Raw genomic sequence first — 15245 nt, forward strand, 5'->3', positions numbered from 1 at the left:
AGAGCAGGCAAGTAATTACAATAGAGGGGTAAGTGGTCTGACAGAAGCACTGAGTGGTAAGGGAGGACATAGAAAAGCACCTAAATCAGGCTGGAGTTCAGTATGGGTCAAGGATGCACCCTTTGGTTTTAAGAAAAGAATACAAGTTAGGTAGTTGGAGTACACTAGAGTGATATGAAGGACTTTTTCAGGCAGAAGGAACCACACCTAGGAAGGAGTGGGGACAGGAAGGAAAATGACCCATCAAGGCAACTGCTACTAGTGTAAGTGTAGTTGGAGAAACACAGGAGGAGGAGGGGGGGGGTGGGAATGAGGCTGAGAGGGATGCAGGAAGCACATCATGAAGGACCTTGAATGCCACACAAAAGAGTGTGAACTTTATCCAGAAGCTAGGAGTTAACCATTGAGGAAATTTAACTGGAAGCTATGTGCAGAAGCGAGTTTTAGAAGAGATCATTCTGGATCAGTGCAGACAGCAGAATGGAGAAGGACAAATTCAGAGCCAGAGAAGTAGGTAGGGACAGAAGTTATACATTTTGATGCCTTGCCCGGACTGGTGATCTAAGTGAGAGACGCAGTTGGGGACTGTAGACACCTAGACAGCCCCTCTCACAGGAATGAGGCAGCCTCCCCTCTGTTAGAATTACTGACACCATGTGGACACAGAGTCCAGTCTCATATACCTTCCGGTTTGCAAGAGAAGCCATGAATCTGGATTCTTATGAAATCTCCATGCCTCAACGAAGAGAGATTTTAAATAATTTAAAACACTGTATAAGCCAAGCTAAATGTATGCAAGACAGAGGGAGCCTGCAGGGCAGGCCTGGGAATTAGAAAGTTGTTGCTGTAATGAGAACCTGAATCCATGCTGTGGCAAGGGCATGCGTCAATAGAACTTCATCCTTACCAAAGCAGTGGGTGGTAAGGGAGAGAAGAAACAGAGAGTGAATCTCAAGTTTATAGCTTCGGTCAGTAGAAGTTCCATTTATTGAAAGATGGATTATACCTTATATTTTATTCCTAAATTCATTTCTCATCCTGGATGTTGTTTTGGGAAATGTTCAGTTTGACGAGCCTGAGGGATATACATGTAAAAATGGTTATGTGAGTCTGGAGCTGATAAATACACCGATATTTAAAAATGAGTGGAAAAACAAACTACAAAAGAGAAAAACTGAATGATTAGAGAGCTGGGAGGAGAACAGAGAGATTAAAGGGACTGTCTCCCAAGAAGGATGGTGAGTGGCATTGAATGTGACTGAGAGGTCAAGGAAGAGAAGGGCTGAAAAATAATCATTTTATTCCATAGAAAAGAGCCACTGATGAGTGTAGCAAGAGCAATTTTAGTGGAATCATTAGGATCGAAGCCCAGTTGGGTATTTAGAAGTGGATTGAGGAGGAGAAGGTGAACGAATCAAGTATAAACTACTATTTTCAGAAGCTGGATTATGAGATGAAAGGGAGAAAAGGAAGAAATGATGATCACGACTGCGTGAAATGATCCATCACATTGCGGTTTGTGGACTTTTCTAATATATGATTCCACACAAGAAAAAAAAACTTAAAGAGTGTATGTAGGTGTTTTCAGATGGGAAAGATTTCACTCTATATGCTAAGGAGAAAGTCAATAAAGAGGGAAAAGGAGAGGATGTTAATGGACCAAGGTCCTTGAAAAAGCAAAGGTGGATGGGATTCTGGGGGTAGGTGGGAGGGAAAGTGACAAGCATGAGATAAAAATGAGTCTGAATATAGACAGACTTGAAAATTTGAGAAGTTGCAGGAGAATCTCCTTGGTGGCTTCGGTTGTGTGTTTGTGTGTGTGTGTGTGTATGCAAGTGTGAACACACAGTCACTCTGGGAAGAAAAGTTGGGTTGGGTCATGATTGGAGTTTTCCGAGTAGGTGAAGCAGAGGTTAAAGGGCAAAGGAAACAGAGGTGTTGGTAAGAGAAAGGTTTAAGTAACTTTAGCCATAGCTAGATGGGCACGTGGAGTGAACCAGCTCAGCAATGGCAGGCTGTCGTGTGCGAGGGTGTGGAGGACTGGGTGAAGTGGAAATGGGGAGGACGAATGGATGTGAGCCTATGAAGGATTTGAGAATATCCAGTTCATCTCAAGGTGGTAACCGGGTTAGGAATGAAGAGGAACCAGTCTCCATGATCCAATGTCATCAATAAATGTTGAGGACTTATCTGGAAGCCTCAGCAACAGCAACAAAATAGGCAGAAGATCTCATGGCCGCTCAAACTGACTTCAGTTAACCCTCAGAACCACCCCATGTTGAACAGATGAGGGAACTAATGTGTGAGATGTGAGTGAGTTCTCCCAGTTACGTAGTCGGAGGAGACTTTCCACTGGGATCCGAGGTGTCCCAAGGCCTCAGGTGTCAGATTCGTGTCTGAACTCATTCCGCTACACAACCCTGCTCTGCCCTTGCACAGACCCCCCAATGCCAGGCCCCTTCCTGCTATTCCCTTGGTTTCTCAGACAGCTGAGGCCTTCTTCCATACTTTTTACCAACACATTACTATCAATAAAGCCCAGGTATTTTAAATTAACATAATTACCTTCAATAGTACAACTGCAGAAGTTGTGAACTTTTTACAGCAATTCCCAAATATAAACATTACTCCCTAATTCAATTTCTATTAATATACAGATAAATAACCATAGAAACAATTGAAAACACATGAATCATATGTTTTGATATAGTAAATTCCATTATCAATACTAATAAAATATGTAATGTTCCTTATAACACCAGACATAAAAAAAATTCAAAAATCTAGTTTTTATCATTCACTTTGATTATTTTTGGTGCACTTCCAGGAACCAAGTAGAAGGAAACTTTTTTATCTTTGTTTCTTAGAGTAGTTTTAACTTCTCCATTACATTTTCCCTTATTTAATATTAAAATATTGAAATTAATTTCTGTGACTAGTGAGCTCATAGATATTGAAGATCTGGCTATATCTGAAAAGTGACTTTCTGCAGATTAATTTTATTTCAATCAATTGCTTTATTAAATTATTAAAAACTTTAATCAGCACATTACACAGCATTTTAGGAAATGGATCATTTGGATTCTCTTTTTTTGCTATACCAGTCAATCTTTAAATATGTGTACCACTTAAATCCTTTGTATTTTCATTTTATCAAGTATGAAATAAGAACGAGTTTTGGCAACTTAAACTATTGGTAAATGTGTTCATTTTTTAAATGTAAACCAAAGTTCTAAAGCAAGTGTAATTTGCTTTGATATTATCATTAAATTCTTCTTGTCACAAGAATTGACTAACTTCACTAGTTCGTGGCCCCTTGAAAGGTATGAATCCTTTCCTCCACATGACAGATAGTACCCAGAGCATGTTAACCTAAACTTTGTCTTCCTCTTGAATCCAATGCTGTGCTTTCCCCCCAGGACATCGCTTATTACCAAGCCTTGTCTGCTGAGCGCTTGCAGACGGATGCGGCAAGGATTCACCCCAGCACATTGCCATCCCAAGAGTTCTATGAAGCAGGCCTGGAGCCATCTGCTACTGCTAAACTGGATGATTTGCAGCGTTCTTGGGAAACCTTAAAGAATGTGGTAAGTCTTTGAAACGTGGAATTGTTTAAGCCCACCAGACGCCAATTACCTTAGATTGTCTTGTGAAATACATGCGTTGAGTTGACACATCCTGTACACAGTTGAATACCCTCTCTTGGGCCACAGAGGTAAAGCAGTGAGGAAAGAAATGTCCTAATCTAGAAGATAAGGCTCTAGGAGACATTGGGTAATATCCCTTTTCTTCTTTAGATCAGTGAAAAGCAGCGCACACTCTATGAAGCTTTGGAACGCCAACAAAGGTACCAGGACTCCCTCCAGTCCATCTCCACAAAGATGGAGGCCATCGAGATGAAACTCAGTGAGAGTCTAGAGCCTGGCAGGAGTCCAGAAAGCCAGATGGCCGAACATCAGGTAAAAATAACAATGACTTCAGTTTCCTGCATGATTTAATAGGTGCATTCTTGTGGGCTAGTCGGCCAACCAAGCAAGTGTTTGGGAGAGCATACTGTATTGTTTTAACAAACTTAGCCAGCACCTCGCCATTATCACTCAAGAGAAGAACTCTCAGACTTCAGTGGGTAAAGAAGCATTTGAAGAATAAGGGGTTCTAAGTTATAATCTTGGGGTTGTGCCTGACTTCAATCATTTTTTAAAAGGTTATGGAAATTAGGCAACGAGAAACAGATGATTACATTAACTTCACTCAGACAGATGTTAAAAATGCATCAATTTAAAATGCATGCTAAGAAGATACATGTATTAAAATCTGGTTAATGCTGTAGCAATGTTATCAGGTGTACTATTAATGCACAAATATGCAGTCACCATGAGATTGGGAAATACTGCCTGTCCCCAGCCAGAACTCAGGAGCATGTGGAAACCCTATGAGAGACAGAGGAAAAGAAATATATCTTTAGATGCAAATTAAGAGCTATAAAAGCATGATGTGGTATATGTATCATCAAGTACTGGGAAATTCATCAGCTTTAAGAGTAAAACTCTGTAATTTATCTTTACTTTACGTCTTTATAGTTTTGGAACCCAGGATAACCTTGCAATACATTCTTGTTCAAATGTGTAGTCTAAGACAAAATTGCATTCTTTTATGATGTATAGGACCTTGCAATTTAACACAAAAATGAGAACATTTTTTCTAGAGACAGCATATTGAGAAATAGTGGTTTTAGGTTTTTGGCACTCTTGTAACTTCTTAAGATAGAGATCAAAGTGCAAAGCATCCATTTTTAGGCCTTATTTTGGTAAAACTACCTTCTCTGGGTCTTTCTGCTGTCCCAAAGCCACCTGTAGCCAGTCTAGTTTGGGAGGGTGCTGTAAAAAAATAAAATTAAAATTAACCTTTGTTTACCTGAACCACACCCGTCATGAGGACACTCAGGGCCTTAGGTGACTAGAGCAGTGCAATTTTCCTCTGAGCACACAGTCCTCTTTAACTGATACTCCACTTTTCCAGTGGTCAGCGGCCACCTCATTGCCATCTCAAGGGGTTGTCTGTGGAGCAACAGTGTGCTCCCTGGGGCTCTGTCTGTCCCGCTGTCCCGCTGTCCCCCTGCCCAACCTGTGCTTCACTGTGCCTGGAGGGGCAGAAGAACGTCCTTCCATTCCATTACAGCTCCCTTTAAGCGCCCAACGGGAATTTGGTATAAATTATCCCTGGGCTGGATGAGAACAAATTTGAGTGTTACCAGCTCAGATTATCAGGAAACTCTTTCCAGGAGCGGGTTTATGTAGTTTGACTTTCTCTCTACTTCCGGGTCATCTCTGCCTTTGCTCAAGGCTCATCGTTCTTATCTCCCAGGAGACTGACCACAGCTCCCAAAGGCCCTTCACTGGGTGCTGCAGGATTTAGGGATTGCGTGAAAACGGGAGCCTGGGAGTCGGCCCTGACGTTCCAGAGTTCTTAATTAAAAATGCTTGTCAGCTCCTGATCATCCCTACCACGCTGCCTCCTGGGCATTAGTAGGAAAACACACATAAGCTGAATGTGGCGCAAAATTATTATTTTGTTCAAGAGATTTAATGGGGAAAACTCAAAATTGCACACTAACGTGAAGTGTTTTAAATTAGAAATGAGTCTGATTTCTTGCAATTAAGGCCAATGACATAACTTTTTGTCCCTTTCTAAGTTGGGAGTGGTAATGCTAACAATTATAGCAATGAGGAGGTGCGGCTAATTCGATGATTACACATCATTTGAGCTTAACAATTATATTAATACTCTAATGAGACAGAAAGAAAAGATAAATAATGTATAATTTCTCATATCATCACACATCTAACATTTTCCTTCTGACGTACTGTTGCTAACTTTTGCTGTCTGTACCTACGTTCTACCAATTCTGGGACAGGGCTGCCCACATGAAAAGTTAATGGTATCACGATGTCTAAATTGGTTCTTAGCTTCTGGAATGGTACTTAAAAATTTCCAGGGGCCGGCCTGGTGGCATAGCTGTTAAGTTCACACGTTCCACTTCTCGGTGGCTCGGGGTTCACCAGTTCGGATCCCAGCTGTGGACGTGGCACCGCTTGGCAAAAGCCATGCTGTGGTAGGCGTCCCACGTATAAAGTAGGGGAAGATGGGCATGGATGTTAACTCAAGGCCAGTCTTCCTCAGCAAAAAGAGGAGGATTGGCAGCAGATGTTAGCTCAGGGCTAATCTTCCTCAAAAAAAAATAAATCCAAGCATTATTGTAGAATTACTATTTCTAATCCAGTATACTTTTTATATATTCCCTTAAATTAATAGAAATATTTCAATTGTTATTTCTGTCCCAATATTCTCTTGGAAGTATTAAAGAGCTAACCAAACTCCTATATTTTTCCTCTACATAGTTGTCTAAATCTACTGAACTTGGGTAGAGTGCTGTGGCTTTCTTGTTGTTCTAAATTGTACAACAGATTTAATTTTAAGACCTTAATGCAGTTCACAAGCTGACTTGTGGCTGTTCGGACTTTCGTTATCATGGGTCACTCGTGCTTTGTGGGCGTGTGATGTCTGTGACACTAAGCTCAGTGGTGGCTAGTAAGAAGAGCTCTGAGGTTATTTTGCTTTTGTTTTTGTTTTTTTCTAGTATATATAACAACTCAGAGTTTGAAATGAACTATGCTGATGTACATAGTTCTGAAAGGCACAATGAAATTCACATTTACCTTTGGTGTTGAACCAAACATGTTTTCCCCAGAGTGAGTCACTTAGAGAAGATCGGGTACTTTTCTAAACCACATAAGTGTCATGCGCGCGCCCTCCTCGTAAACACAAGTCAGAAACCCAGAGATGTGCTTTTCATCTCTCTCTCTTTATTTTTGAGTCAGATGTTGTAGAGAAGCATCTGGCCGCCAACTGAGACAGTTATGAGGGTTAAGACAAATTTGACTGCTAGATCTTTTTGTTTTGTTAAATTGAAGTGAAGTTCACATCTCATAAAATTAACCATTTTAAAGCATACAATTCAGTGGCATTTGGTACTTATACAATGTTGTACGACCACCCCCTCTGTCTGGTTTCAAAACATTTTCATCACCCCAAAAGAAAACCCCATCTTCAGTAAGCTTGGCTGCTGGGTCTTGAAAATAAAAACTTGAGCTATCTTCCAGAACTGTCCACTCGCCCTTGAGAGTAATTTGAAGCATAAATAGAGAGGCTTGACTCTAACAGGATGAACACTAACAGTTCTAGAATTCCTAACTCCTTTGTTACTTACTGCAGAACATTCAAAGAGCTGTTTTAGAACGTTGTGTGTTTGAAGCGGAAGCTGGTGACTTCACTGTAAACCTGACTGGTCAATTCACTGAGATTAAATGAGGTGCCTTTTGTTTGGTGTTTTTTTCCTGGTGGTTTTATGATTCAGATATCTGTGTTTTTGTTTGCTCTTTGGTGAGGAAGATTGGCCCTGAGCTAACGTTTGTTGCCAATCTTTCTCTTTTTTCTTCCTCCTCAAAGCCTCAGTGTGTAGTTGTGTGTCCTTCTAGTTCTTCTATGTGGGATGCTGCCTCAGCATGGTGTGATGAGTGGTGTGTAGGTCCATGCCTGGGATCTGAACCGGTGAACCCCAGGCTGCCGAAACAGAGTGCCCGAACTTAACCAGTACACCGCCAGGCTGGCCCCAGATACCTGTTTTATCTTGAGGCTGCTTTGGGGGTAGGGGGAATTGCCAACACATTGTGCAAAAAACAGCAATGTGATTGTGGGTTATAGTGGTGGGAAGGAGATAAAAGGAGACTTCAGCAGGTCTTTTTGGAGACACAGATTTTGAAAATCTGGAATGGTAACAGGAATGAGTAGGAGGCACTATAAATGTGGATGTTTGAGGACAGGCTTGGAGGAGAGAATGAGAATGAATGCGGTGTGAAATAGTGAGGAGGCTCTTCTTGCTTGTACAGGGGAACAGGGCAACAAAAGACATAACGAGGTCAGTCTAGTTGTGGAGAAGCCTTTAAAACAGAGAAAATAATGTGAATTTTGTACTTTTGGCAGTCAAGTACCAAAAAATGATTATAAAGTAGAAGAAAATAATTTACTGGGCGAAAACCATTTGGATGTATAACAGGATCAGTTTGTAAATTCATTACAATCCTATAAAAAAGTCCCAGCAAATTCTTTGGTGGAGATTGACAAGCTAATTCTAAAGTATTTTGCAAGTGTGTAAAAAAATATACTTGAAAATGGAAAGGGTCAAGAATAGCCGACACAACCTTGAAGAAGATGAATGAAGTTGAAGGATGTATCCTACCACAGAGTGAGACTTCTAAAGCTATGGTAATTGTGACAGTGTGGTATCTGCACAGGCAGCCAAGTGGGTCAACGGGACAGAATTAGGAGCCAGGAGCACACTCACACCTGCACAAACACTTGACTTGTGTCACAAATTATACTGCAAAACAATGGATGAAAAATCATCATTTCAATAAATAATGCAGGGTCAACTGGATATCCATTTGAAAAAAAGAGAATTTTGAGCCCTACCTAAACTGGACACAAAAACTAACTTCAGGTGGCTTGTGGATCTAAACATGAAGGTAGAAAAAAGTCTTAAAACAGTGCTTCTCAAACTATCTGTGGTGAATAACCTCTTTTTTTTAAAAAAAAAAATTCTGACCGATCACAGATCAATATTTTAGTGAAATAAAACAAACTCTCGCTTGGGTATCATGTCAATGTCAAGTTGCTATAAAAGTTTCTTAACACTTACTCACGATATCTTTATCTTGTCATGCACTAGTGACAAATATTTTGCAGACTGACACCATTTCATGGACCACACTTCAAATAGCATTCTTCTAGAAGACAATATGTGAGAATATATTCATGATCTTGGGGTAGACAAAGATTTCTTAAATAGGACACCAAAAGTCTTAACTTTTTTTTTTTTTTCAAAGATTGGCACCTCAGCTAACATCTGTTGCCAATCTTCTTCCTTTTTTTTTTTCTTCTCCCCAAAGCCCCCCAGTACATAGTTGCTATATTCTAGTTGCAGGTCCTTCTAGTTCTGCTATGTGGGACGCTGCCTCAGCATGGCCTGATGAGCAGTGCTAGGTCTACACCCAGGATCCGAACTGGCAAAACCCTGGGCCGCTGAAGTGGAGCCTGCACTTATCCACTTGGCCACAGGGCCAACCCCCTAATTTTTCCTTTTTTTTTTTTTTGAGGAAGATTATCCCTTAGCTATCTACTGCCAATCCTCCTCTTTTTTTTTGTTGAGGAAGACTGGCCCTAAGCTAACATCTATGCCCAACTTCCTCTACTTTATACGTGGGACACCTACCACAGCATGGCTTGCCAAGCCGTGCCATGTCCGCACCCGGGATCTGAACTGGCGAACCCTGGGCTGCCGAGAAGTGGAACCTGCGAACTTAACCACTGTGGCTCCAGGCCGGCTCCTTTTTTTTTTTTTTTAGGAAGATTAGCCCTGAGCTAACTGCTGCCAATCCTCATCTTTTTGCTGAGGAAGACTGGCCCTGAGCTCACATCCATGCCCATCTTCCTCTACTTTATATGTGGGACGCCTACCACAGCATGGCGTGCCAAGTGCTGCCATGTCTACACCCGGGATCCACACCAGCAAACCCCGGGCCACTGAAGCAGAACGTGTGCACTTAACCGCTGCACCACCCGGCCAGCCCCCCTTATTTTTCTAATAAAGGAAAATATTGACATGTTAGACTACAATAAAGTTAAGAACTTCTGTTTATCAAAGGTCACCACTAAGGAGGTATACAGCCACATCACAAAAAGGGAGTAGATATTTGCATACAGAGAACCAAAAGAAGGCCCTCCCGTCCAGAATATATAAACAACTTCCCACATCAATAAGAGAAGGACAGACTCTAGTAGAAAATGGGCAAGCGATTTTTAGCAGGCAGTCAAATAAAAGCGATCCAGATAACCAACAAGCATAGGAAAAGTGCTCCATTTCATTAGCCATCAGAAAATGCAAATTAAAACTGCAATGAGATACCCCTGAGAACTCACTGGAAAGGCTTCAAAAGAAAGGATCTACAAACCAGGTGACAGTGGAATACGGTACAATGATGACAATGATCATCTCTTTCTACATGTAACAACGTGAGTGACTTTCACAGTCATGAGAGAAAGTGAAAGAAGCCAGACACAAACAGTACAGCAGGTATGATCCCATTTAAAGAGCTCAAAAACGGACCAAAGTGATCCACAACGTTTACAGGTCAACCTGTGGTGACCTTTGGGAAGGCAGGAGGTGGTAACATGGAGGCGGGCAAGGGGGCCTGTGGAGTCCTGGGAACGTTCTGTTTCTTGATCTGGGTGGCAGGAGCATGGATGTATACTGTTTGTGAAAATTCATACAGCTGTGCACTTAGAGTCTGTGCACTTTTCTAGATCTATGTAATTTCAGTGTAATAGTTTATTTAAAAAATGAATTGGACATGGTGACACTTGATATTAGGGAAAGAGGAAGGTTTTTTGTTGTTTTGTATTTTAAATATTTATTGAAAGCCCGGTCTGAGGAGACACTGGGCTCACAGTGAAGCCTACAATCCTGTGGAAGAGGTGGGAAGTATGCAAGTCGGGGGGTACAGAGGAAACTATGAAATATTAGTGAATATAAAGCCTATATTTTTTTACTCAAAGTTGTGATTGTCCCTCCTCCGGTGGGGTCTGTTTCTTTCTTTTTTTTTTTTAATGAGTAAGATTGTCCCTGAGCTAACGTCTCTGCCAATCTTCCTCTATTTTATGTGGGATGCTGCCACAGCATGCCTTGACAAGCAGTGCTAGGTCTGTGCCCAGGATCCGAACCCACAAACCCTGGGCCGCTGAAGTGGAGAGCACAAACTTAACCACTACACCACCGGGCTACCCCTGGCCTGTTTCTCTAACACGTCATTCAAATCCTAAATGAGAATTTCTCCTGTCAAGATTATGGCTAAAGAGCAAGTCATAAAATACGAAAAATGAGAAATAAAAACCATGTGTAATTATGAGAGATGTTAAGCAGGAAAACAGCATATTATTGAGAGAGAATAATAGAGATTGCTTTTTAGTTTGGGTGGTCAGGAAAGGTCTCCTAGGTGTGACAATTAACCTAAGACTAGAAGGATGAAGAGAACGAATCACACACAGAATGGGAAGAAGAGCTCGTGGAACAGCATGTATAAAGGCCCTGAGGCCGGAAACAGACAATAAGCCACTAAGTATTTTAAAGCAGGGGAGTGAGAGGATCTGATTTACCTTTTTAAAAGCTGGCGAAGAGTGAACTGGAAAGATAAGAGTGTAAGCAGGTGGGCCAGCCATTCGACCATTAGAACAATTCAGATGAGAGAGTTGGCTCTGACTTGGGGGTGGCAGAGGGCGTATACAAGATATATTTTGGAGGTAAAAGTAATTGGATTTGGTGTTGGATTGGATTTGGTGAATGAAAGGGAGAAGGTGTAAATAATGACTCATAAATCTGGAGCTCAAGCATAAAGAGATGGGTGTTCCCTTTACTGAGAGGAGAAAGACACAGGAGGAAGCAGGCTTTGTACATAATGAGATGGAGATGCCCAAGAAATAGGTAAGTTGAATATAGAAGCCTGGAACTTAGGACCGTGCGCGGGTTAGGGGTATAAGCCTTTGGACATGTTCAGCTTTAGAAAGCATTTAAAGCCTTGGGGATGGATGACATCACCTTGGATAGACTGTGAAGAGAGAAAAGAGGGCCTGCAAATTAGCCCTGAGAAACTTCCAGTTTTAGAGTTGGGAAGAGAAGGAGAAAAAGGAGGAGAGGGTGACCACAGAGAAACAGGCCACAGATCTTTCTTGTCTTCTATAATGTGAGTTTTGGATTAAAATGCCGCGCTGTCTCAGACTTGGGGAAATGTGCAGTGGGAAAAATCATGTTGAGGAAGAGAGTGATGAAATTTTATTTTCAACGTAGAATTGTAGACTCCGGCATAAAGGAACACACCCCGTTCAGATTACAGATGAGCCTGTTGACAACCAGAAAGATTAATTAACGTGCTCAAATTCAGTTAAGTTGGCGACACAAATGGGTTTAAAGTCAGAAGTTTCCTGACGTTCAGTCTGGTACTTTCATTATGAAACGTAGGTTCGTAGACCTCCCGTTTGCTGGCTAACGGACTTCGAAGTGAAATATCTTCTCCAGTCTCAGTCGGTATGAAACTAGGCTGGTGACAGGATCCTCAGTCCAAAAAAGTGCGTACATGAGTGTGATGCCACAGTCTTTCCCACAGGCCTTGATGGATGAGATTCTCATGCTTCAAGAGGAAATCACTGAGCTCCAGTCGTCGCTCGCAGAGGAGCTGGTGTCCGCATCCCCGGAGTGTGACCCTGCGGAACAGCTGGCCTTGCAGTCCACACTCACCGTCTTAGCGGAGCGCATGTCCACCATCAAGATGAAAGCATCAGGGAAGCGACAGCTTTTGGAGGTAGCAAGTAACTCTGAAGGTGCCCCTCCCGTCCAAATTCACTCTTAAGGTTGTGTTGACGAGTATGCGGGTTACTTACATGATCTGCGTTCTTATTGTTTCCCACTCATAAGAAGCTGGTGTTGTGTCTCCAGGAGGGTCATGTGAATAGAGCACTGAGTCAGTGTGTAGCCGTGAATGTGTCTTTTCACCCCTTTCTGACTCATTTCAGCGTGAAAAATTGAGAATGTGGAAAGCAAATACTTGGTAGACAAGAGCCTTGTGAAGAATAGTTTTAGGTTTGCATAATGGTTTGCTATGTTTGAATAAGAGCCTTTTATGAATAGTGGTCCTAATACTGTGAAGAATGAATCCTTAGTCAGTGGTAGCCAACGCAAGTAGGTTAATTCATGGAAATACTCTTGCGATTCTGGTTTTCATGTTACTTAACTGTAATATTATTTAATAGAGAGATTTTGGTAACAACATATGTGGTAAAAATAAGCTGTTTTCCTTTTGTTGTTGTTGTCTTCGTATTCCTGGCCCTAAACATGTATGATGTCCATATTGTTGCTCCCGTAATTTGGTTAGTCTGGAGACCCTGTCAAGACCTTTAGAGCGTCTGTCTAGCAGCTTCTCTGGCACATAATCAGTTCTCATTACATTTCTTATTATATGAACTTAATGAGATTTTATTTAGCTGTTGATTATACCATAATTGAATTAATCAAGACTATTGTTGGATGTGTGGGTTCTTTCTAGTTGTACCTATTAGATTATTCAAGTCATATATTCATATATTTCTTGTTTTAGAGAAATTTAAAATCAGTGTGTCTGCTCTAGTTAATCTCTAAACTATTTAATAACAATTTCGATTTAAAAATAACAATAATAAATTATTAAGAAAATTTTTTTAAATAAGGTATTTAGAGTACCTTATCTTCAGAATTAACTTTTTAATGCAGTAATATGGTCCCTAATCACTCTATGAAACCCTTGTAGAATTTCAAAATGAAGTGATTGGCTGGATTTTTTTAATATCAATTATGTGCTATCATTGACAAAACCCAGAGATCTAACTAAAAAATTTGAATTTCTGCCTTCACTCAAGAAACTGGTCACACTGGGCCCCCCCTTCCTGGGGGGGGGGGGTCCATTGCCTGAAACTGCATGGTGCTGCCCCTTAGATGGATCATGGGATCTTCAGGTTTCCACGGTCCCTACCACTCCCTACAGTTTCCCAGTCATTGAGATCAAGTTTCTCGTCATTTACTAACTGTTGTATGCCATTATTTTTTTCTAAAACTTGATCAATTTCCATCATTCACATTACCTTCCTGGTCCTGTAGGTATATTATTTAAGAATACTTAAACTCTAGGTGCATTTAAAATCACTGAAGGAGCTTTTAAAAAATACTAATCTTGAGACTCACCTCCAGAAATTCTGATTTACTGCTCTGGGATGTGGCCTAAGCATAGGTATTGTTTTAAAGTTCCACAGGTGATTCCAATGTGTAGCCAGGGCTGAGGACTATTGCTTTATGTGTTGAATCCTGATTATTTCACCTTGGGGTGATCTGTGTTATGTTCTACTTAATTCATTAGGAGAAGTTAAATGATCAGCTGGAGGAACAGAGACAGGAACAGGCCCTGCAGAGGTATCGTTGTGAAGCTGACGAGCTGGACCACTGGCTCTTGAGCACTAAGGCCACCCTGGACATTGCACTGGGTACGCCCAAGGAGCCCATGGACATGGAGGCCCAGCTGGTGGACTGCCAGGTAAAAAGATGGTCTAAAGGAATATGCCAAAGTTACAAAGCACATTTTGTGTGTGTGTGAGGAAGATTAGCCCTGAGCTAACATCTGCCAGCAATCCTCCTCTTTTTGCTGAGGAAGACTGGCCCTGAGCTAACATCTGTGCCCATCTTCCTCCACTTTATATGTGGGACGCCTACCACAGCATGGCTTGCCAAGTGGTGCCATGTCCACACCCGGGATCCAATGGGCAAACCGCGGGCTGCCAAAGTGGAACGTGGGAACTTTGCTGCACCAGCAGGCTGGCCCCCAAAGCACATTTTTTAACGATAGAAAATATAATGGTAAAAAGGGTTGGTTTGGATATATGATTTTTCACATCCCATATGCTTTATATATTTAGAGAGTAGAAAAACAATACCTTATAAAAGCTTAAATGAAATCCAAACTTAGAGTTAGTCTTTTTGAGAGATTTTACTGATAGTATCTACTCTTTAGAAAATCTTCAGCTTCCTGAAGGATAGTTTTTAAAGACTAGACACCAAAACACTTACGGTATCTATATTTGGTGGCCCACGAGGAATAGAAACCCCATGGGAAGAATTAGTACTGGTAGAACAGCCTGTGGATAAACCCAGCCAGGTGCCCAGATGATCTCCTGTAATTTGGGTTCTAATTCTGATATATTATTTGGAAAACTTGGAAAAACTGTCAGTTATAGGCAGACAGACTGGAGTAGAGAATTTCTTCCTCTGATGTGAGGTCTCTAGGAATTAATTAATGTAAGGGGTAATGGCCTTAAGCTTTTTATTACAATATTATTTCCTTACCTCTTTATTATAGAAAATTTCCAACACACATGTAAGTATAGAGACTAGACAATGAACTCCCATGTACCAATCATCAAATTTCAGTGATTATCAACATATTTGATTTTACATGTGGCTGAAGTGTGTCTTACCAGCTCTTTCATTTAGCTAACTAGGAAGCCTCCAGAAAACCCTACCTAATCTGCAAGGTTAGATATCAATATGCACAACTTCA

General features: G+C 41.2%; 1 protein-coding gene and 1 long non-coding RNA gene across 42 annotated transcripts in view; one reads left to right on the top strand and one right to left on the bottom strand.

The window, feature by feature from the left end:
* Positions 1–15245, top strand: part of SYNE1 (spectrin repeat containing nuclear envelope protein 1) — a 442051-nt gene that overhangs the window by 283846 nt on the left and 142960 nt on the right. For 30 of the 41 annotated variants that reach the window (XM_070256132.1, XM_070256133.1, XM_023632822.2 and 27 more), the window contains 4 exons: positions 3420–3587; positions 3798–3959; positions 12261–12467; positions 14052–14225. In XM_070256132.1, the coding sequence (XP_070112233.1) occupies positions 3420–3587; positions 3798–3959; positions 12261–12467; positions 14052–14225 (711 nt within the window). The remainder of the gene's footprint in view (positions 1–3419; positions 3588–3797; positions 3960–12260; positions 12468–14051; positions 14226–15245) is intronic. The other 11 variants (XM_070256121.1, XM_070256122.1, XM_070256134.1 and 8 more) reach the window with 1 other exon arrangement.
* The window catches only part of LOC138921669 (uncharacterized), a 29227-nt gene continuing 17935 nt past the window's right edge, over positions 3954–15245 (bottom strand). The window contains exon 3 of the long non-coding RNA XR_011434440.1: positions 3954–4877. This is a non-coding gene — a long non-coding RNA (uncharacterized lncRNA). The remainder of the gene's footprint in view (positions 4878–15245) is intronic.

The sequence above is a fragment of the Equus caballus genome, chromosome 31, assembly GCF_041296265.1.
Source record: "Equus caballus isolate H_3958 breed thoroughbred chromosome 31, TB-T2T, whole genome shotgun sequence".
Taxonomy (NCBI): Eukaryota; Metazoa; Chordata; class Mammalia; order Perissodactyla; family Equidae; genus Equus; species Equus caballus.